At 32.3% G+C, this 23,303-nt stretch overlaps 1 protein-coding gene across 8 annotated transcripts in view; it reads left to right on the top strand.

Moving 5' to 3' along the window:
* Positions 1–23,303, top strand: part of LOC127702076 (transient receptor potential cation channel subfamily M member-like 2) — a 177,100-nt gene that overhangs the window by 42,902 nt on the left and 110,895 nt on the right. For 5 of the 8 annotated variants that reach the window (XM_052206086.1, XM_052206082.1, XM_052206090.1 and 2 more), the window contains 9 exons: positions 1,876–1,992; positions 2,222–2,281; positions 4,932–5,214; positions 8,846–8,908; positions 9,271–9,327; positions 13,605–13,694; positions 15,657–15,756; positions 20,339–20,600; positions 20,837–20,920. In XM_052206086.1, the coding sequence (XP_052062046.1) occupies positions 1,876–1,992; positions 2,222–2,281; positions 4,932–5,214; positions 8,846–8,908; positions 9,271–9,327; positions 13,605–13,694; positions 15,657–15,756; positions 20,339–20,600; positions 20,837–20,920 (1,116 nt within the window). The remainder of the gene's footprint in view (positions 1–1,875; positions 1,993–2,221; positions 2,282–4,931; positions 5,215–8,845; positions 8,909–9,270; positions 9,328–13,604; positions 13,695–15,656; positions 15,757–20,338; positions 20,601–20,836; positions 20,921–23,303) is intronic. The other 3 variants (XM_052206083.1, XM_052206089.1, XM_052206087.1) reach the window with 2 other exon arrangements.

Raw genomic sequence — 23,303 nt, 5'->3', positions numbered from 1 at the left:
AAAACACAATAAAGAAAACTAAATACTGATTAATACGTACCCAACTTAAATCCGGGATTGGTTTCTGGTGCTCCTGGAGGGTAAGCAGATCATACTTCACATGTTACTCCTATAAAATATGTTGATAAGTTACCGTATATCAACCGATTAGACAACACGCAATAGTGGATTATTATTTAACTCTTATCTAACCCTAAGTCATCACCAAATTTTAGACCATTGACAGTATAATTCTTTCTTATTTCATAGGTATTATGAAAAAGAAGATCAAGTACATACAATCGCATGTAACCTATTTTAATTTCCCATCGATCTAGGGACAAGGTCATGTTTGCATTTTAAAATTACTGAAAAAACATTAATAAGTTAGACTTCGAAGAGCATATCTAACTATAATACAACTAGCCGTTTTCTTTGCGTTCTTTGAAGTTGATATTCACTACAAAAAAAATCGATGTGTTTTACTAAACACACAAAAGCATAATGATGCCAATTTGCAGATTGTTGTTTTTTTGAGGGGCAATTTTAAAAGCTTCAATCGAAGCCTGTTTCCAGAACAATATAACATTAATTGCAATTAAAATTGACTAAAATGTCCTTCAGTTATAAATAAAGGCAACAGTAGTATACTGCTGTTCAATAGTCATAAATCGATTAAGCAAAAATAAATCCAGGTCACAAACCAAAACCGAGGGAAACACATCAACTATAAGAGGAAAACAACGGAATAACAGAAACACTGAACTGCAACAAAAACAAACGCCAACATACATAGAAACGGACTTTTTTTATATCAACTGCCATATTCCTGACTTGGTACAGGACATTTTAAGAATAAATGGTGGGTTGAAATTGGTTTTATGGCTAGCCAAACCACCCGCTTATATGGCAATGTTTAAAATACCGCTAAAATGAGAACATTACGTGACAGGAATACGGTACAAATAAACGCAAGAACACTAAGGACAGAGAAACACATACATAACAAATATGAAATAGTACATTACAACATGTAAACCACAGAATAACAACGGACACCTCCTATGAATCCACGACAGCACACCAGGACACCACACACCAATAATAAACTGTGCATCACACGAATGTATCAACGCCACAATAAACGGCTCATAATGTTAACCCCCCCGAGAAACATTTGGATTGCATTGCAATTTTTATCAGTTTTGAAGGATAATTAGGACTTGCAAATTTCTGTAAATATTGCGCAATCAACCTGTTAATTTGCTTTTGATTTAGAACTACTGTATTGTGTTCTATAAGATTCGTCATTGAAAAACAAATCATCGAACAAGGACCATGAAAGGTCATTTTTCCCTTGATTCCCCAAAATTTATGAATCTTCATTTGTAACCTTTGACTTTGATTTAAAGGAAAGTGCACCATACGAATCATTGACGACTGGATTAAACAGAAAGAACATATATTAAGCTGATATATAATATAGCCGTATGTTTGGTGGGTGGATTAAAGTCATTAACTTCAGAGGCTTTATGAAAAAATGTCACTCGTCTATATCCGGCCAGCACATTTGACACAAAGCATTGATTTAAATTGCAAGTTGTTAGTTCATAGTCTGTATGAAGGAATAGCATACTTAATGAAACACAACCTGATTAACAGAGGAAGGAAACAAATTTAGGGGGAATATTTAGTTAAGAATATATTGTATGAATCGGGACAATTTGGAGCTTTGTATGTTCTATACAAATTTATTTAGCACCGTAGGTTAACTATATGCTATTCTAAATGACGTTCAGTCCACTTCTCCATTTATTCTATTCTTACTCTAAAATCTCCCAATAAACTCAATTTCGCAAGAAATATCTTAATGTACCAAACTGTCTCGTTGTTCAGGATTTACAGCTACTGTTGTTAGAAGCTATTATAGCAGATCGTGTTGACTACGTGTCAGTGATGCTTCAGAATGGAGTCGAATTTGATCCTACACACTTTGATAAATTGTATAACGAGGTTAGTTATAAAGTGTTTAAGCTGCTGAATACATATCGAATAATGGCATTTTTAATTTTGATACTGATTTTATCAGCAAGAATATCAAGCATCTTTTTATAGGCAATTTGTCTTAATTTTTTTTTTATTGTTGAGAATATGAAGTAAAATGAAATAATAAGTAAAATGAAATAATAAGTAAAATGATTTAAAGTGCTTCGATTCATTTCTCCCAGCTTTTTTCTTGTAGACATTAAAGTGTGAAAATTGTAAAGCAACAGACTGTCGCAAAATTCACTCCATACACCACGTAAGTATGACGATTATTTACTTTCACAATTTATAAATCAGATTAAAAAAATTGCGCGGACATTGAATGTTTGTATATTTCTTATTTTGTAAATGGGATTTACATTCATGTACACTTTTTATTTTCACTAATTATATTGATTTAAATTCATTAAAATGCATTTTGTTTGTTTCTTTATTTCACTCGTTTGGTGTGTTTGAACTTTTGATTTTGCCATTTGATAAGGAACTTTCCGTTTTGAAGTTTCATTGGAGTTCGGTATTTTGTTACTTTTATTTTTCACATTTTATCTTTTAGAAGCTTCCTATATCCGATAATTTAAATCCTTTTGTTTACCCATAAAGTCTCCTGGTGTGATACATAAACATCTTTGAATACATATAACGCATTTATTTTGGTCGAAGGGTGTGGTCTAGATTTTTCAGAAGGAAAAAATAAAATAACAGAAATACCGAACTCCAAGGAAAATTCAAATCGGAAAGTCCCTTATCAAATGGCAAAATCAAAAGCTCAAACACATCAAACGAATGGAAAACAACTGTCATATTCCTGACTTGGTACAGGCATTTCCTTATGTAGGAAATGGTGGATGGAACATTGGAGTTAGGGATTTTTGTTATTTTACTTTTTTCTCCTTCATACATAACTCCTTTGCCGGGTCTGGTTATTTTTTGGTTTTATCAGCTCTTCAACGTTTGTATACGGGTTTGGACTTTCACATAGTTCTGGCTTCGAGTATTAACGAAGAGACATTAATTGTCGAAATGCGAAATTGGTGCAAAAAAATTTGTGGCGATAATGTTATTACTGTGTACTAGAAAAACACTAGGAAATCTTCAAGTTTAATCTGTTATAGACTATTTGACTTATCTCGTCAACAAAGTAAATTCTTTGAAACTGTAACAGAAAAGAAAACGATCACTCGGTGTAACAAAACACTACAAGGAAAAAAAAGAGGCAACCATTATCAAACGACAAACGACGACGAGCAGTGCATAAATTAGCAACAAAAAAGAAAAACCAATTGAGCTAGACGAACTCAACTTAAAACTTTGATAAAATCAGTTGCTTCGAAGTTGTAAGCAGTTCTAAATCCACCCACTTTGATTTCGAGGAAATTTTAACGGGTTACTACAAATGTTTCATTTCCGAGGTCATCTGAGACACAAATACATGTTTTCCATACCGCCTAACCGCACCATAATGGTGTCCATTAAACTTTCGAAGAGGTTACCTTATCGTTGCCAAAGAAACCCTTACTTCAAATGGTTTCTTGGAAGCAGGTAGTTATTATCAAGGAAATCATGATTAGAAATGCAAGCCTTTGATAAACAAACAACTTTTATAGGTGCCGCTGGAATTCTGCTACACATAGAAGTGGAAAGTGTCTAATTCGTTATTTGTATAAATCCTGTCTTTTGTTTTTTTCTTCTTCTGTGAATAAGAAACATTGATTAATTTAATATGTATAATTTATAAATACATGAACCGTTGATTCATTACTAATCGCAGGCTACCAATGTTCGTGGATTTCGTATTTAAAGGTAAACCACGATTTTAAATTTTCAACGAGTTTCAAATTTTCTATAGGCTCAGTCAAATATCCACAAAAAATACTTTTTGGACTTAAACCACGAAAACTGATACCTACGAAAATAAATTAATCAACAGTAGGTGAGTGGTTATATAAAGAACGAAGTAAGCTTCACAGAAGGCCGTAATCAGTCTACTTTTATATATATATAACCAGCGAGCACTAAAATCCTTTGAGATATTCTTATATTCGGTAAGCATACTGGAAAAATGTACGCATAAAATTGAAAATGGTGATAAATAATAAACTTTACATTATAATAAAAACTATTTAGCAGTTTCTTTTTAGAGGAAACATAAGACAGGTTTTCGAAAATTGGCATTGAAACTAGTATTTAACTGTGAAGGGAATTTTTGCAGATCTCCTATTCATTAATACTTTTTTTTTTTATTTTATAATTCAAGCATTAAGTACATAAAAGAAAAATGAAATGTAGCTATTAAGATATTCTTCGACATTTTCTACCTGCAAGTCTTTGAACCTGAGATCACCCCCAGTTTTTGGTGGGGTTCGTGTTGCTCAGTCTTTAGTTTTCTATGTTGTGTTTTGTGTACTGTTGTTTTGTTTGTCTGTTGGTCTTTTTTTTAGCAACGGCGTTGTCAGTTTATTTTCGACTAATGAGTTTGAATGTCCCTCTGGTATCTTTCGCCTCTCTTTTAAAACAATTTCGAAATCTTCCATCTACATATACGTAGATATACCCAAAAGCGAGTATTTTACAGTACATTATAAATCGTATGGAGTCGCAAAATTTGAATTGTTGAAAAACACAAATGAGAATATATCATTTTATATCAGCATCTAAATCCGCAAAAGACAAAAAAACAGGTGTTAGACATGTGTCGGGAGGTACGCATATCAAAGGAGTTATTCCCGGTCAATGTGCGACATAATATCATAATCAGATAACTGGAAATCCCCTGTTTGTAGCTCGTGCTCTCTGTATTAAAAGAGAAATATGCGTACATGTCTCTCCTGGTGCGATACAATTTTCTTGTTTTTTAAGTAAATAAATTATCTATGGATATATAATGCTTATTTTCCATTTTTATATAGAGAGTCACTGCTGACGTTTGTGAACAAATCTGGTGTACCTGTGGTGATAATAAATGCATACGTCACGCAGAAGGTGAAAAAAGCAGCAAAAGTCAAAAAGAAAAAAATATAAGTAGCAAACGTCCAGAAAAAAAACAAATCTGTTCTACCTCCAGTGAAGATAAATGCAAACGTCCTACAAAAGGAAATACAACTAGTAAAAGATCAGCAGACGCATGTAAATCAGCACGAATCCGCCACAATGGACGTTTAATGTGTCAACAATTGCTTAATTATGCCACAAGTAAGAATTAATTTATGACCAAAGGTATCAGTAGACAGTATAAATGAGTTTCAAAAATATTCTGCCTAAGTGTTGTTTATTAAGCGATAGGTACTTGTATTACTTTATCTGAAAAATGTTGAAAATTTTGATTTTGGTAATAAGTTTTGTTATATTTTTTTGGGAAAAGTATGTACTTATCAAGATTTTAGTAGAGAATAAACTAATTATATATTTGATTTTATTTTGGTATCATAAATACATTTTCTTTTGACCAACGTATGAATGAATAGAAGAAGTAGCACTGGAATAATTGCACTACTAAGTCAATTTAAAATATTGCGGGGGAAATAAGTAATCAAAGCAGAAATGGCAACATTAAAACGGCACATTCGTCACTGCAGATAGTGGACGAAAATACATAAGATTGTCTTTGTAACTATGGTATCGTTCAAAATGAAAATACAATATAAATTTCAACAAATTTTGACCAGCAGCAATATTCCAAACCAAAATGATTTGATCCGTACACGCCGATGAGGTAACGATTAAGAACATAGCAAAAATTTAATGATTTGTATAACTGTAATATCCAGCTTGGTCTGCTTTTGAAACATTGATTAAACATTTTGATGAAGGACCAGTGTAAGAATTTTTTTCAAAAAGTAAAATATTTAATGCAATTCAGTTAACCTTCTGGACACTGTGAATATGCTATGTCTGCTTACTGCTTATCAACTGATGGTTGCGATTGACTGCCGCATCTCGTTTCCAAAAACAATGAAAACAACACGTTTTAAAATTCATGGGTTCGAAGAGCTTTTTTTCTGAACTTACCTTCATCAGTTTCGCTCAAAGCCAAATATTTGATAGTCAAGGATGTATAAGAACCGAAATATTTGAAGACCTATGCAACCAAAAACGACCTAAAAATATAGATAAATTTATCTAAGGTCAACTTTGACTGAGGGAGTTGAAACCTTGGTATCTTTATAGTTTCAAAATTTATAAAAATAAAATGTAAAAAAGATTTTGATTAAATAAAGAATCCAGAAGTTTTATAATTTAATATCTTGAAAATTATGCTTTTACTTTTACAATTGGACAGTACATTTGTTTTGCCTCGTATAAACCTCATTTGTTCTTTATAAATCTTCATACTAAATATAAGTGACAATGACACTTTGATTCATCATTGTTAAATGGAATCTTGCTTTCCCCTTGTAATGGTAATATTCAAAATACAAATCTATATTTAAAAATAATAAATGACTTCCACAATATCGTGGGCATTTGAAGTTAACTTTACTTTCTGGTTTTTAGCTCACCTGGTCCAAAGGGCCAAGTGAGCTTTTTTCATCACTTGGCGTCCGTCGTCCGTCTTCGTCGTCCGTTAACATTTACAAAAATCTTCTCCTCTGAAACTACGGGGCAAAATTTAACCAAACTTGGCAACAATCATCACTATGGTATTTAATTTTAAAAATGTGTTCGATGACCCCGCTTGCCAACCAAGATGGCCCACATGGCTAAAAATAGAACATAGGGGTAAAATGCAGTTTGTGGCTTATATTTCTGAAACTAAAGAATTTAGAGCAAATCTGACATACAAAAAATCTTCATCAGGTTAAGATCTATCTGCCCTGAAATTTTCAGATGAATCAGACAACCCGTTGTTGGGTTGCTGCCCCTGAATTAGTAATTTTAAGGAAATTTTGCAGTTTTTGGTTATTATCTTGAATATTATTATAGATAGAGATAAACTGTAAACAGCAAAAATGTTCAGCAAAGTAAGATCTACAAATAAATCAGCATGATCAAAATGGTCAAGTGACCCCTTAAGGAGTTATCGCCCTTTATATTCATTTATTAACAATTTATCGTAAATTTTGTAACCTTTTAAAAAAATCTTCTCTTCTGAAACTACTCGGCCAAATTTAGCTAAACTTGGCAACACTCATAACTAGGGTATCTAGTTTAAAAACTGTGTCCGATGACCCCGCCCACCAATCAAGATGGCCGACATGGCTAAACTAGTACATAGGGGTAAAATGCAGTTGTTGCCTTATGTCTCTGAAACTTAAGCATTTAGTGCAAATTTGACAATAGGTAAAAATGTTCATCAGGTTCAGATCTAGATACCATAGTGATGATTGTGGCCAAGTTTGGTTAAATTTGGCCCAGTAGTTTCAGATGAGAAGATTTTTGTAAAAGTTAACGGACGACGAAGACGGTCGGCGGACGACAGACGACGGACGCCAAGTGATGTAAGGAAATTTTGCAATTTTTTGTTATTATCTTGAATATTATTATAGAAAGAGATAAACTGTAAACAGCAATTATGTTCAGCAAAGTAAGATCTACAAATAAGTCAACATGACCAATATGGTCAATTGACCCCATTGTACTCTTTTACAAAAATCTTCTCTCCTGAAAAAACTGAGACAAATTTAACCAAACTTGGCCACAATCATCACTGGGTATCTAGTTTAAAAAATGTGTCCGATGACCCTGCCTGCCAACCAACATGTCAGACATGGTTTAAATTAGAACTTAGGGGGGAAATGCAGTTTTTGACTTAAATCTCTGAAACTAAAGCAAATGTATAACGGTTGCATTATTTTATGCATCAATAGTAAATAAAAATATCAGGTGAGCGACACAGGCTCCTTGTAGTCTCTATTTTTTTTGTTTTTTTTTTTTAATATGTCTTGTTCAGTGCTAAAATTCATATAAAGACTATTAATGTGATACCATTGTTGTTTGATCCAATGTTGTTTCATTTCCGCGCACAACATTATAAGCCTGGTATCTTTAATGAGTTTTAAGGTACAGATACATGTACGTTCTGGTTTAGATCTGGTTATAAGTCGGTCAAATAATATTGATTTCCGAAGCTAGTTTTACAAGAGACACTATGCAAAGAGTAAATTTTTTTACTTTTCTTCAATTTGTGCAACAATTATAAAACAAGTCGAAATATGTGATTGACTCTAAATAGAAAACGAGGTTACTGTTGTAATAGACATTTTGCTTCCCACATTAATTCATGCCATTTTGTAGTGTAAGAGTAAATCTTGCTCCATACAAACATTCTTCCGAGATCACCCCCAGTTTTTGGTGTGGTTCGTGTTGCTCAGTCTTTAGTTTTCTATGTTGTGTTTTGTGTACTGATGTTTGTTTGTCTTTTTCTTTTTAGCCATGCCGTTGTCAGTTTTTTTTCAACTTGTGAGTTTGAATGTCCCTTTTTATCCTTCGCCTCTCTTTTTCTATAAATTAGTTAATACTAGACATGGTTATAATATTTACTCAGAACAATCTCTTACGTTTGAGTAATAAGAGCTTTTGGCTCTGTTTTCTTATTGATTTGCAACTATATATGAACTGAATCTTGGATTTGGTATATACATAAACTCTTCATAAATACATGGTGTTATGACATAAGTATCTACAGACATCAAAGGTTCCGTCTTGTTTGCTTTTAATCGAATAAATAAGTGCCACTGTACTTCAAACATTGTTTCGCTGTTGATATTCCACAAAAATGTTTTACGAAATTTTAACATGTCTGATAATTAAATAAAAAAGTTGCAAATGGTTACTCTCAGAACTGTGCCAAACATATTTTGATGATTACTTTGTTTACTAACAGTTACAAGGGAGGACAGATCTTGCCAACAATGTAAAGTACATCCAACAAACGATGGAGATGCAGGTATGCTCATACACTTTCCTTGTGGTTCAAGTTAAAATTAGCAATAAATATATAAACATTCAAGAGTAATCGTTTGCAGAAAGATCCAGAAGGAGCTAAGAAACGCTTTCATTATAATTGCTTAAATATGAAGTATGATCAAAATTATAATAAAATTGAGAATGGAAGACTTCTTTAAGTTTATTTGAAAAAGAGTATTGGCGGTAAACATCTACCATGTACATTTTCATTTCCATACGAATTAAAAAAGGTTTAACGTACCATGTTTTACACTGGATAAATTTGGAAGTATAAGCATAACATTTGCTAAAAATTTAAGTATTTGTAAATAAACTTAAAACTCGTAAACTTGTTATACACAGGTGAAGATATATGTTGCGAACAGTGTAAAGAACATCCGAAAGAAGATGGAAATGAAGGTACAAAATGTATAATTGAAAACATAATTTAGTGATTCAAGGCAACATTAGCCATTACAAACGCATACATTCAAATGTATTTTCTTCACAAAAGTCAAGTAAATAAGACACCTTAAACATCAGTTCAAACAGAACCTAAGGTTCCAACTCCTTTAAACAAATATAACCTTGAGTAATTTGGCTTTCTAGTTTCTTTTTGGTAATAAAGCACCTAATTTGGTTTGAGTGTTAATGCTGAAGGTAAATCAAGAAAAGTGCTTTGGAGGCATGACATTTTTTTATTATTATTTTCATTAAACACAATTGTTTATAGTTTAGATATTGAGTATAGTCAACTCATAAACCTCAGATAGCCTTGGTCTTGATAAAAAAATTATGGAGGAAGTCGAGGTTCAGAATATTTTTGAAATCCAGAAAAACGTTTCAGACGCATTAAAGTTATAAAAGAGGGACGAAAGATACCAGAGGGACAGTCAAACTCATACATCGAAAACAAACTGACAACGCCATGGCCCAAAATAAAAAGACAAACAGACAAATAATAGTACAGATGACACAACATAGAAAACTAAAGACTAAGCAACACGAACCCCACCAAAAAATGGGGGGTGATCTCAGGTGCTCCGGAAGGGTAAGCAGATCCTGCTCCACATGTGGCACCCGTCGTGTTGCTTATGTTATTACAAATCCGGTAAATAGTCCAATTCGGTAAGTCACATTCGTGAAAAGGGAAGGGTATTGTAGTTACGACATAAGGAACATATCCGATATCATATGTGAAACGATAATTCCATAACGGTCAACCAACTCGTGATGGCGTCCGTAAAATTTACGAAGGGATGATTTCAACTTCACCATTTGGAACTCTTGGCTTAATAGCTTCCTTGTGAGCAGCAATCCTCTATCAAGAAAATCATGATAGGAAACACAAGCCCGGGAATATCGTATCAATTGGGAGATATATACTCCGTATGCAGGCGCTGCTGGAATGTTGCTACATAGAAATGGAAAGTTCACAATTGGAAGGCTGAAATCATCTCTTTTGTCGTAAAGTTTTGTTTTCAACCGACCCTCATTGTCAATTTCTAGATGTAAGTCAAGATATGAGGCAGACTTAACTGTGTAAAGTGTTAGTTTAACCATTTAAGACATCAGCAAATAAAATATACAACTCATGTCTTCATGTTTAGTAAAATGGGCTACACATAGTATAGAGGGATAGTAATATTATATTTAGCTTTTTGTCGTTTCATTAAATATTAAATCATGTTGTTTGCTTGACGTATAACGAACTTTATATAAAATGTTTAGGGCAATTGGTAGTTTAAGGACTAGATTGTAGGTTACATTGTGTCTATGTTTTCCAGGATTCGATATGTCCCTGCGTTTTGTTGAAAAGAATTCCCACAATTAGTCTCAATACACGATAATTCTTCAGATGATAAAAGGAACAAGAGTTTCTGAAGTGACAACAACTACGATTAATAACACTTTTAATAAATAATGTTCATAATATGTCATCTGTCATTGGCCTGGACATTGTTACATTTACCTACATTTTGACAAAACACAAAATCGTGCAAGAAAGAATGATTGATTGATTGTTGGTTGCTAAACGTCCAGTGGCAAATATTTCATGCATGTTCAGGACGAGAACACATTAACAATAAATACAATAGGCAGGTCCTGTAACAGAGGACGTCCAGGATAAAGATCGGGAAAATTTTGAATTCCACTGGAATGTGAGGGTGAAGAGATAGAGATAGAGACAAAATTTTTGCTTTGCAACAGGCCACGACTCTTTTTCCAAGAAATCTTATAACTAAAATTTATGGTAGGTTACACTGAAATGTTCTTGCGAGAATTTTTCAATAAGGTCTAGTATAGGGTCTGATGTCATTTTGCTTAAATTTCCAACCAAACTCACATGGCGTGCCATTATTTGGGTTGGCAAAATTTGCTTATACCCAAACTTAGCTTTGCCATAGTGCACGTACAAATGTAGTACGTGTTGCTTAAAAACTAATTCACATAGCGGAAGCTTTATTACATTTTTTTCTTTATCTATACCCAACTGCTATCTTAGCAACTTTAAAATTGTTTTTCGATTTTTTGAACATGTATTTTAAGTCACATAACGTAGTAACAAACACCCTAGCATGATCTATAGCACTACTAACATAACCTTGTGGTAATGCTACAAGATTATTGAATTGACTTGCTTTTGTCCAATGGAGGTTAGATATCGACTTTTTACCGATTCCACAAAAACTAAAAGTGGAATAAAATCCACTCAAGACATGAAAGAAGGGCATAATTTCGGTGACAAGTGAGTCAAAAGACGAAATACTGGAGTGAACTTGGATAAATCGTCTGTTATCCTTCAAGCTGTCAATTGAACCAGTCTGAACACACACTTCTTAATTTGTGTAATTTTAAGCATCAGGTAGAAATGGATAGTCAGAACAAGAACATCAGTATCATCTGATTTGATAATAAGTCTATCTTTACCGTCTTTTCCACCAAACATAGCATCAGCATGAAAAGCATGCAAAATCATTGTGGTATCTGCCTCTTCATTGTTACAACGTGAAGCCGGAAAGCTTATGACTTTACCGTCTGTCAGCTTTTAAACAATTTCGATTTTGCTTTGATGTTATTCGCGGCTTTAAAGGCATCGCCAATAGAAATGACGCTTGCAAATTAAATATTCGATTAACCATGTCTTTGTCTATAAAAGAACACTATGGCATCTGTAGTGCTTCTCAAGTTTAGCCTTCAGTTTAGAGTAATAGCAGTAGTTCTTACTAATGTTATTTTGTAAGAACGACTGATCATTATTAACATTAATTACAAAGCAAGAGTCTATTTGTCACGAATAAGGTCTTTGTCTATGATTTTAACTACTCTTTGAGTAATTTGGTCAGTATGCCCAGCATGTGGTCATACATGCAGCACAATATTATTGAGCAAATTCTCAATGCTGAATTTGGTATTTCATAGAAGCGTCGCCTGCTCTAACAGCACCATTATTTAGATTTGCATATCTACCAGCATGGCTTGTAATGTTTTCACATTCTATGTGACATTTTCTTGCATATTTTACACTTTAATGTATCGCGAGGCCGGATCAACATTACTTTCAACCAACAAAGAATTAGATAAAACTGGCTCCACGTCTGGTTCTTCCTTCTCTGGTGCTACTGATTTCAAATTCTGTTTACGTTTTAGCTTTTAAAACAAGACCTGTGATACCACAGTATTGTTGAATCAGTTTACGTAGCATTTCATTGTTCATTGATATGAATAAATAAATCATCATGTCTCATCATGCTCACTGCTGTGGCATTTAGCAGACTTTTTTTTCTAGATTATGTTGCTATTCTTAAAATTCAGTAAATACAAAATTGCAGGCAAAGTATTTGTCAAAACCAATTTAACGAACTAGTCATGCTAGTGTAATTGTCATTTTTACTTGAATATCCAAAATGTCCTTATAATGTATGAAGTTCAAGAGTAACTATATTAACCAATTTAGTTCACTAATCATGTTTAGAAAAGGTTTAATTATGAGATTAATCTATCTTCGATGACAGTTAGGTAACGTGGGTGAAGGTAGTTCTTAACGTCATTGACACCACATTTGACATTTACGAGAAATAATTTTTTGAAGTTGAATAATCGATAGACATTTTAAGACATTAATAATCAAAAATGAAAGACAAGAATATAAAAATGACCATAGCATAATAACACAATGGCGGGATGTATAAATACCTAGCCACAATAAAAGTATATTAACTGAAATGAACTTAACAGTAAAGGTTAAAAATATACAAAGAGAAGTGTACCTTACATTACATGTAATTTTATAATAATTATATATTATATATATAAACAAAAACAAAAAATGATTAAAAATTAATTTTGAACAAGGAGAAATAAAAAAACTAAAGCACACATTCAAAATTGTAATTATTATTTTACTATCTAATACATTTTATCTCAAATATGACTTACATGCGAATTCCAGCTAACTGCACCTGATCGAACCCACGATCAGAAAACCGCTCAAATATAATCATTAAATATTTAATATGGTTAAAATAATGTAACATTTATTTTGGGGACATTTAAAGGAATGTTACATTGAAAGAATTTGAAACATTTTTCATTATAGGCAAGATAGAATTTCAAATAAATGGATTTTGATAATCATATAGTATTATATTTGTTTTATTGTTTTATTGTTCAAAGAATATGAAATAATTTTGCAGGTTATTTCAGTGACCTGTTAGCATGGGCATTGTTTACTAACAGAGTAGAGTTGGCTGGAGTATTCTGGTCAAAATGTAAAAATCAATTACGTACGTATGTTTATATAAAAATATGAAAGGAAATCGATAGACCTAGACACTAACCTGATCAAGGTAAAACAAATTATGTACCGTATTATCATGTTGAAATATATTTTATTGAAATATTTAAAAAATTTTCACATTTACAAATGCGAAATTCTGCATTATTGTGATGTTATTGAAATTTTGTTTGACCAAAGTATTTAACACTGCAAAACTCTAGATGTGTCAGACGCTACGAATGTCCCGGTATGCTGTCCAAGTCAAAGCTGGTAGTTCCGTTTTCCAACGGACCAATCCGATTCAGCTAATTGTAGTATAAGAACTATTGACCATTATACACATGTTAACTTAGAAGAAACTCAATCACTAAACATTACAAAAAAGGTTTGTAGATTTAAGAATCACATACAAGAAATGACTGCTGAATAATGGAGACATACAAAAAGTAAGTGCTGCACAGAAGGATAGGAAATACTTATCGTTTAAAAGTTGCATAAGGTTTTGAAATTTCAAACATTTTGTCCTCGAGCATCACTGAAGAGACAGTAATTTCCAAAGTGTGCATCTGGTGCAATAAAATTGGTAATGGTAATATTGTTTTACATATATATATTCCTACAAATACGATTAACCTTAAAGGAATAACTCACAATGATATATGCAATTATGCCAGGTTTTGGTTGGTGAATACGAGGGATATATTCTACTGTATCTGATAGATTATATTCTTTGTCCCTTCATGATGATGCTTGATCAAAGGTGCGTTTTATTAAATACAGATGATCACAGATGTTTACTATTCACATGACGTCATACTTCATTACTTTCAATCTAAAATTAAAAAAAAAACAATAATGGTTGGTATAATAAATTAAATAACACATAGCTAAAATGTAAAATACCAAAAATACCGAACTCCATTGAAATTCAAAACGGACAGTCCCTTATCAAATTCGAAAATCAAAAGCTCACACACATCAAACGAATGGAAAACAATAGTCGTATTCCTGACTTGGTAGAGGTACTTCCATATGTAGAAAATGGTGGATTAAACCTGGTTTTATACAATGTAGCTATCTAAACCTGTATGACAGTCGCATTAAATTCCATTATATTGAAAACAATGTGTGAACAAAACAAACGGACATAATAGGTAAAAATGTCAAAAATAGGGGTAAAGCAGTCAACATTGTATTATAATCTTAATCACTATAAAACAAACAAATATGTCAACAAAGAAAAATATAATGGCATATATAGACAAAGCAAAAATGAAAGAGAAGAATACTAAAAATGACCATTGCACAATAACACAGTGGAGGGATGTATAAGTACCGAGCCACGCCAAAAAGGATTTTACCAAAATTCGACTAAACAGTAAAGGTTAATAATTTACAAGACAAATAAAAGAACACAATAATACGTAATTAAGATGATAAACAACGTCAGTACCTAGAATCTATACTTCAAAACCCTCATGTATTATTTGTGAAGTTATTTATCAACAAGGTAGTAAGAGAGTAATAGAGCAGATTGTATCCCCTCGAAAAGACATTGTCAATTTTGCCTTTGCCTCAATTAACTATGTTTTTTTTTTCTGATAAAAAATTGCTCTGTCACCATCTCTCAGCTATGTGTTAGTTATAAATTAATTAATTTTAGGTTTAATCAATTATCTTTAACATACAAAACTATATTATATATATAAAAAGATATGTTGGATAGACACAAATAATACCTAACAAAAAGTAAAAAAAAACAAAAAGCATCTATGGTTAACAAACGGTATCTTTGTTTTCCGAAAAGTGGTGTTGTGACAATTTCTTTTTTGTCATATCCATGGTGTGTGAAATCGAAATATCACATTATACCGATATAAAAAATTTTGAACTTTGCTTTAATATTATGCTATTTTCAATAACAGATTATTCAATACATGACAAGATAGATCATTTTCTCACATTGCAGTTACAGCGGTAATGGCTAGCAATTTGCTGAAAAATATGGCGGAAAATGCATCATCAACGAAAGACAGACAGCTTCATGAGGAACTCATGAATCATTCAAGGTTTTTTTTCAATTTTTCAATTATATGACTATAACATATACCTTATATATCTCTTTGTCTTACAAGTTGGCTTAAAGGAGGATTAAAAGAAAAGTTTTGGTATTAGTCATCGACACAAATAACCAAAATACATCTGATGGTCAACTTAAAATTTTAACAATTTACAATGTGTCAACACAATATATCTTGCGTTCGTATTTACGAATTGGTCAAACTTGCGAATGACAGAACCCAAATTCAATCTCCGTTATCATGATCACTGGACACATACAAGACAAAAAAAAAGGAAATAGAAACCAAGAAAAGCGTTTAAAAATAAAATTATGGTAAAATGTAACAAAACACAAGTAAAAATATCATTAATAAACATTTGTACACCGTACAATATAACGCTCACAGCTACTACAGCTATGCAATCCAAAATTACAAAAACACACCTAAATAATGTAGTCAGTCAAATATCGATGCATATACTTATAGAAGGTTCTATAATGCATCGTCAAACTTAGAATAGGAAACCATAATCATGTGCAACTGTACAGAAATAGATAAATGCAATGCAGAAAAGTACAAGAAATCTGCCTCAAACTATAAAGTAGCGAATACACGTTCACCGATAAAAAAAACATACAAGGTGATTGAACCAACACCAGCATGACCAGTATAAGTGAAACCTTTACCAGTGTCTGGATCAAGTTAATTTCAAAATTGAAGAACAATTAAAACACTTAAAAGTTTTACAAAAGTTAAAAACGTACCATAAAAACTGGTTATATATTTTTTTTTTATTAAGTACTGCGGTTGATGTGATGCCTCCAGTTCACAATATTTCTACTGTCGAATCTGTCAATTTTTACGAATGATTAGCAAAGGGAAACTAGGAGTCCAGACCCCTGAAATTGTAAAAATAGTTATAAGTTATTAATTAATTTCAAAATTATTTTGACTTAATTGATAAATAAACAAGTTAGAATAATATGGACACTTAAGTGCAGAAAGGCGGCTAGTTATGTAACTATCGAGTCATAAATATGCCAATATATACATAATTTAATCTAATAATTTATTTCAACAGAATGGGAACCAATTGTGCCCCTCTTCTTGCCGACTTGTTTCTTTATTATTATGAGGCTGACTTCATACAGGAACTTCTTAGGAAGGAAAGATAAGAAGTTAGCAATATCCTTTAACTCTACGTTCCGCTATATAGATGATGTTCTCTTACTAAATAATACAAAATTTGGTGACTATGTTGAACGAATCTATCCCATCGAACTAGAGATAAAGGATACTGCAGATACAGTTAAGTCTGCCTCATATCTTAACTTATATCTAGAAATTGACAATGAGGGCCGGTTGAAAACAAAACTTTACGACAAAAGAGATGATTTCAGCTTCCCAATTGTGAACTTTCCATTTCTATGTAGCAACATTCCAGCAGCGCCTGCATACGGAGTATATATTTTCCAATTGATACGATATTCCCGGGCTTGTGTTTCCTATCATGATTTCCTTGATAGAGGAATGCTGCTCACAAGGAAGCTATTAAACCAAAAGTTCCAAATGGTGAAGTTGAAGTCATCCCTTCGTTAATTTTAAAACGAGTTGGTTGACCGTTATGGAATAACCGTTTCACAGATGATATCGGATATGCTCCTTATGTCGTAATTACAATACCCTCCCTTTTCACGAATGTGACTTACCGAATTAGACTATTTACCGGATTTGTAATAACATAAGCAACACAACGGGTGCCACATGTGGAGTAGGATCTGCTTACCCTTCCGGAGCACCTGAGATCACCCCCCATTTTTTGGTGGGGTTCGTGTTGCTTAGTCTTTAGTTTTCTATGTTGTGTCATCTGTACTATTATTTATCTGTTTGTCTTTTTATTTTTGGCCATGGCGTTGTCAGTTTGTTTTCGATCTATGAGTTTGACTGTCCCTCTGGTATCTTTAGTCCCTCTTTTAATCTAAAATGGACATTTCATGAATAGTTTTTGGACATAATATATATCAGCAAGAGGTTTATCCATAAAATAAATTTCCTTATTATACCTCCTCATTTAGATTCATCATTGAACCAAATATTTGCTTGATTTAAAAAATCCTCATTTAAATAGTATAACATAGTCTTACTCACTTGGCATTCTTCATACAGTTTGTACGATATGATGATAAGAATATATGGACCATGAGCAGTATGATGGTTACCAGATTGTCCACTGTCATTAGAGGGTCCTGTGAAAATACATTTTAGCAATTGTAAATCCTTAAAGTAACTGATTTCGATATGCAATGTCTAGGAAAAGCGATATGTAATATTCATTTATGAATTTTATCATGTGTACAACTTTGAGAAACCGTTCTCGTCAAAACTATTTTAAGCATTTTTGAGAAAAATTTCCACATTGAGTTTAAAACGGCACACTGAGATTACAAAAACATTAAGACACACACTTACAATTTACGTACTGAGATTTTATCAAAACACTCCAACATGAAGAAAAGTAAATTTGTTCACTGAGAATAAAAAAAAAATATATCACTGAGAATTTAAAAATAAACACTGAGATTAAATATTTGTCATAGGTACCTTAGGTTACTTATTTTTATAATGTGTGTGAAATATTGACCTTTTGTGCCGAGATTTAACACACACTGCTAGTTCATTTACTGTCCCTAAGTTATCAATCCTACCCACACTTAAGAGTACGGATAGTATAGATGAAATTATTTCATTACAAACATGGAATAAAATAAATGCAACAAAAAGCGGTTAGAGGCACCAATCGGATTAGAAAAGAGATTCCAATTATAAAACACACTGTATAGTTATTGAATAATTGTAATGTCTTCTTTAAATGTTAAAATAAACTAATATCCATGTTTGGGCACACAACACGACATGGTGACGTTTTTACACTAATGACTAAGCAAATTTCAGTAAATCATGGAGGCTTTCAATAGGCTTGTAAGGAAATATTTCATACTTTTGCACTCTTCAAGAATTACATTTGTCTCCGTCTACCCAAAAGAAATCGGTTTTAGAAGAATATACTTAACTATGTGCTGATGGATAAAAAATGTTTGGGAAAAAAAAGAAAAAAAATAGACTGGAGAAAAGATATTGCGGAAAATTAATAAAATGCAGAAGCCTTAAAAATATATGGCTGTACCGTATTATCACCTGAAAATTACAGAACAAAAATTTTTTTTCTATAATTCTACTTTAATCGACAACTGCACAGTTGACACCAATTTTTATTTTGAAACTTTGTCTTGCCTAAGGATTCTTAAAAATACGATGATATCACATTTATTGAAAAATATATGTAAACCCATTTAAACTTTTATTTTATTGAAAAAACTTATAAAAACAAATGGCAAACGTAAATATAAGTCACTGTATATTGTCTTAGGGAGGGATAAAGCGTACTTTCTAAATCTCTGAAACTGACGTTGTCAAGATGCTTGATTTCTTGATTGACAACTTATTTGTTACCATTTAATGACGTGTTTTTCAACAAACAATCAGCATTCCTATGGGAACCAGCTGTTTTCGACTTATGAGTTTGAATAACTCTTTGACATCTTTCGCCTCTATTTTATATATTAAGGTTGCCTATATTAAGGTTGTTATCGATCTTTTAAAGCTAAACTCATGATTAAACACAAATACTGCCCTTTAATTTATGGTCAAACCTGCAGCAGATACTTAACATAATGACATCTCTTTATAAAGTTACACTTTTCTTCGACGTTAACAATTCTTTTCACTTGTCTGTTATATGGCTAACAAATAAAGAACAGGTTAAAAACAAACTTTTTATCAACTGAACTATGGATTTTAACTGGCTTTTTCAGTATTTGGGATTTACTTGAATCGGTATGTTTAGTCTTTGTAGAACGCGTGAGATAACTTTGGACACAAAAGGTCACCTATGGTCAGATTTATTTCTCATTATTTTCAACCATGAAATACATATAGAACCTATCCGTCCTAAGCATACATACTAATAAAATACTTGCGCACACAGCTCAGAGTGCGATTATTATTTCTCATTGTGTGCTTTTCATTTCCTAACCTGGGTCCTAAGTTTTTAATTCTTAGGTGAAATTTCAATTCATATTGTGTTTTTCATTTCCTAACCTTGGTGTGAAGTTTTTAATTCTTAGGCGAAGTTTCAATAATTAATGTGTGTGTTTTTTGGTTTTTTTTATATAAAGGCGGACTTTTCCAATATCAGTGTGCTTTTACTTCTATACGCATCTCAGTATTGCTAGGCTACAATTGCGGTGGCCAATGGTCTACCCATGTTTGTCTGCCAGAAATCTGTGTTTTAAACTTAACAGGTGTACTAATACTTGGTTAAAAGAAGATGATGGATTCCGGGTCGAATGCAATGGGATTGCAACCACACTGAACAAAAACAAAAAACAGCTGTTAAGGTTTGATGTTTAACGTTTAATGTATTATATATTGAGCATTCGTTATTTTATGGCTAATTTGGCTTTACAGTTGATAGTAAATTAGTGTATCGTTTTGGTATAAAAGTAATGCAACGCCTATGTATCGTTAGGTTATTTGAGGAGAGAGTTATTCATATGCAGACCGCATTGTATGAAGAAAGTGAATACGAGGCGATGTTGCTTATGGAGGTAATGGAAAAAGCCTGGGGAATACAAGTTTCCCCAATGATTTGTGCATATGAACACAATATGATAGATGTTATTGGTCATCCCTGCATTCAACGGCATCTTAACAGGATATGGTACAATGAACAAACATGTTTGTCTATCGACACATCTGCTGCAGCAGCAAAATGGATGGACTGGTTGGGGGTAAGAGCATTTTAAACAGTGTTTAGCTTAAAATGATTGTAATGGCTTGAACAATGTTTGAATTCTGGCAAAAAGTTCTTTAAATGTAATATTGTTTCTGACTTTTGAATTCCTTTTTTGTATTGTTGATAGTATAATTTGTTGTATAATTAACAACTAAAAATACACTTAGGAAAACATATTTAAGATGCTTTCAAATAAATGAGATGTTTAATGTGAAAACATTTGTTTTTCAGAATGCCTGCTGCTGTTGTGTCAATGGACGTGATCCCTTCTTCAGAGCATGGTTTTCACCTCTGATGACATTTTTCATTCATTATGTAAATGAATTTATAATTATTTTTTGTTTCTCTTATTTTATTTTGAAATGTTTCTCTTTCGTGCATGAAATATTTTTCCGGATTGTTTATATATTTGGTCCTTTTTGGTTATATCAGCTTTTTAAGCTTTCGATTTTATAATATTTTGACCTCGAGCATCACTGGTGTTAAACTGATCGTGGTAACTGCAGTAACCACGATCCTAATATGGTGGAGGTAAACATATGTAAAATCGTTTTCGCTAATTTCTCCGTTTAAACATATTGTTTTCAAGAACTTCTAAGCCTCCTGGTTGATCTGTACGGTTTTCTTATGTGTGAGTGTTATAAAAATTATTTATTGACTCGTTACCAAAATAATAGCCATCGAAAATTTTTGGAAGATAATCGTAACTCCAAAAAAAGATAATGGTAACTTGTGAACAAATAATTTGAAAAATAATCGTAACTGCAGAATATTTCAATGTTAATAGTAACTGATTTTTATCAGTAACCTCCACTAACGGAATATTTGATAAAAAGATTGCGCCATAACAACGAACGCTATAGTGCTTTATCATTTTTTTGTTCACCACCATGCCACAATGGACGACTAAGATATGGTATGAAACTATGATGCACACAACATTTCTAATCTTTCCAACACAGATTTGATCACTTTATTAGCACGAATTTAGCTTGTTTAAAAATGTATGTATAGACATGATAGAATTGAATCAGAAACTTATAGTTGTTTAACTTTCAAAATAAAAAGATGTGGTATGATTGCCAATGAGACAACTATCCACCAGAAACCAAAAGAAGTAGATGTAAGGAACTACGGGTCATTGTACGGCCTTCAACAATGTGCAAAACTCATAGAGAAATCTAACAACAAGCACTAAATTACATTCTCCTGACTTTGGACAGGAGCATACAGAATGGATCAGGGTTAAACATTCTTGTGGACGATCTCCTCCCCTAACCTGGGACACTGGTGTAAGAGCACAACATAAGAACAGACTATGAAAATCTATTGAAAACGCTAAACGACTCACCAGATTGACACAAAGCAACAACAACAGAAACACTAAAGACACAAAGTGCAGATCTACAAGTATCTGCTGAATATAGGATCATAAGTGTTCAAACTGTTTAGGGATAAATATTTAGTTATGTTTTAATTTATTTATAACAAAATCAATGTAGGAACTGATAAAAACAATATTCAAAACTCTAATTACAATGTTGAATTTATAACCTTTTAGAAAAATTTTTAAAAAAAAGATTGATATACTGACATGGAGCGTACCTAAAATTGGTGTAAAGGTTACTCATAATTAATTTGACGAGAACTATATATGTTCTGATGATTGTGAACACTGCAAAAATAGTATTAGACATATATTGACAGGATGTTGCTATTTGGACAAAAGTAGAAAAACTTGTCAAATGACTTACTTTATTTTTCTTATACAAAGTAATCAGTTTAATAAAAACCGTACTACGGGAAACCTAAAAAAAACTATTGATCCAGTTGTTTGTATTTCCTGTCGTTCCATAGTGATGTAGCTTATGGATAAGTAGACTATGTCAAATGTCTTGAAAAAAAAATGACGAGGCAGTCCGGCGGCAGTTACTGTTTTATGCTGACCAGACATGTTGCATCTAAATTGTGTTTCATTTAATTCTTTTTTACCCGAGATTGCTTTTTTAAACTGTACATTTTTTATATAAGTTTTGTCTGATGAATCGTCATGTATAGTAATTCTGTTATTCTTATAATTGTGATATATTACTCCCATTTGAACGTTTATGCTTTATATAGGTCCAAACCCAAAACCAATCACTCGCCCAGTAACCAATACATGGGTACTGGCATTTAAATGTTTTTCATTGCTTATATAGAATTTGAGAAATCATTTAAATAAAGGAATATATCTCCCTCATGCAAAGCTCCGATTCCTTGTCCTGATTCGGGTATACTTTAGGTCCTTTATGGTTTTATCAGCTTTGTAGCGTTTGCATTAGGTTTTGGCCTCGAGCATCACTGAAGAGACATAATATGAGTTGTCGAAAGACACATCTGGTACCGTTAATCTTATAACTACCACCAGGTCGATATCTCTGTTAGTGAAATGTTAGTCCCAGAGAGTATCACCATCTCAGTTGCCAGTACTTTGGTATTATGGTACTGGCATACAAAAACGGATATTGATTGATTGAACTTTGTTGTTATAAAACTTTAAAAATCATTTAAATTAAGGAATATATCTTCTTCTTCTTTAGTATAAAATACACCATCAATATTTACCGTAAATTTTAACTTGTGAAATATATATAGACTATATCTACAAAGCAAAAAGTTTATTAGTTTGAGATAACCAATTATTCACCAATTCTTG

This window comes from Mytilus californianus, unplaced genomic scaffold (assembly GCF_021869535.1).
Source record: "Mytilus californianus isolate M0D057914Y unplaced genomic scaffold, xbMytCali1.0.p SCAF_5, whole genome shotgun sequence".
Classification (NCBI taxonomy): domain Eukaryota; kingdom Metazoa; phylum Mollusca; class Bivalvia; order Mytilida; family Mytilidae; genus Mytilus; species Mytilus californianus.
This window is presented reverse-complemented; position numbering and strand designations above follow the sequence as displayed.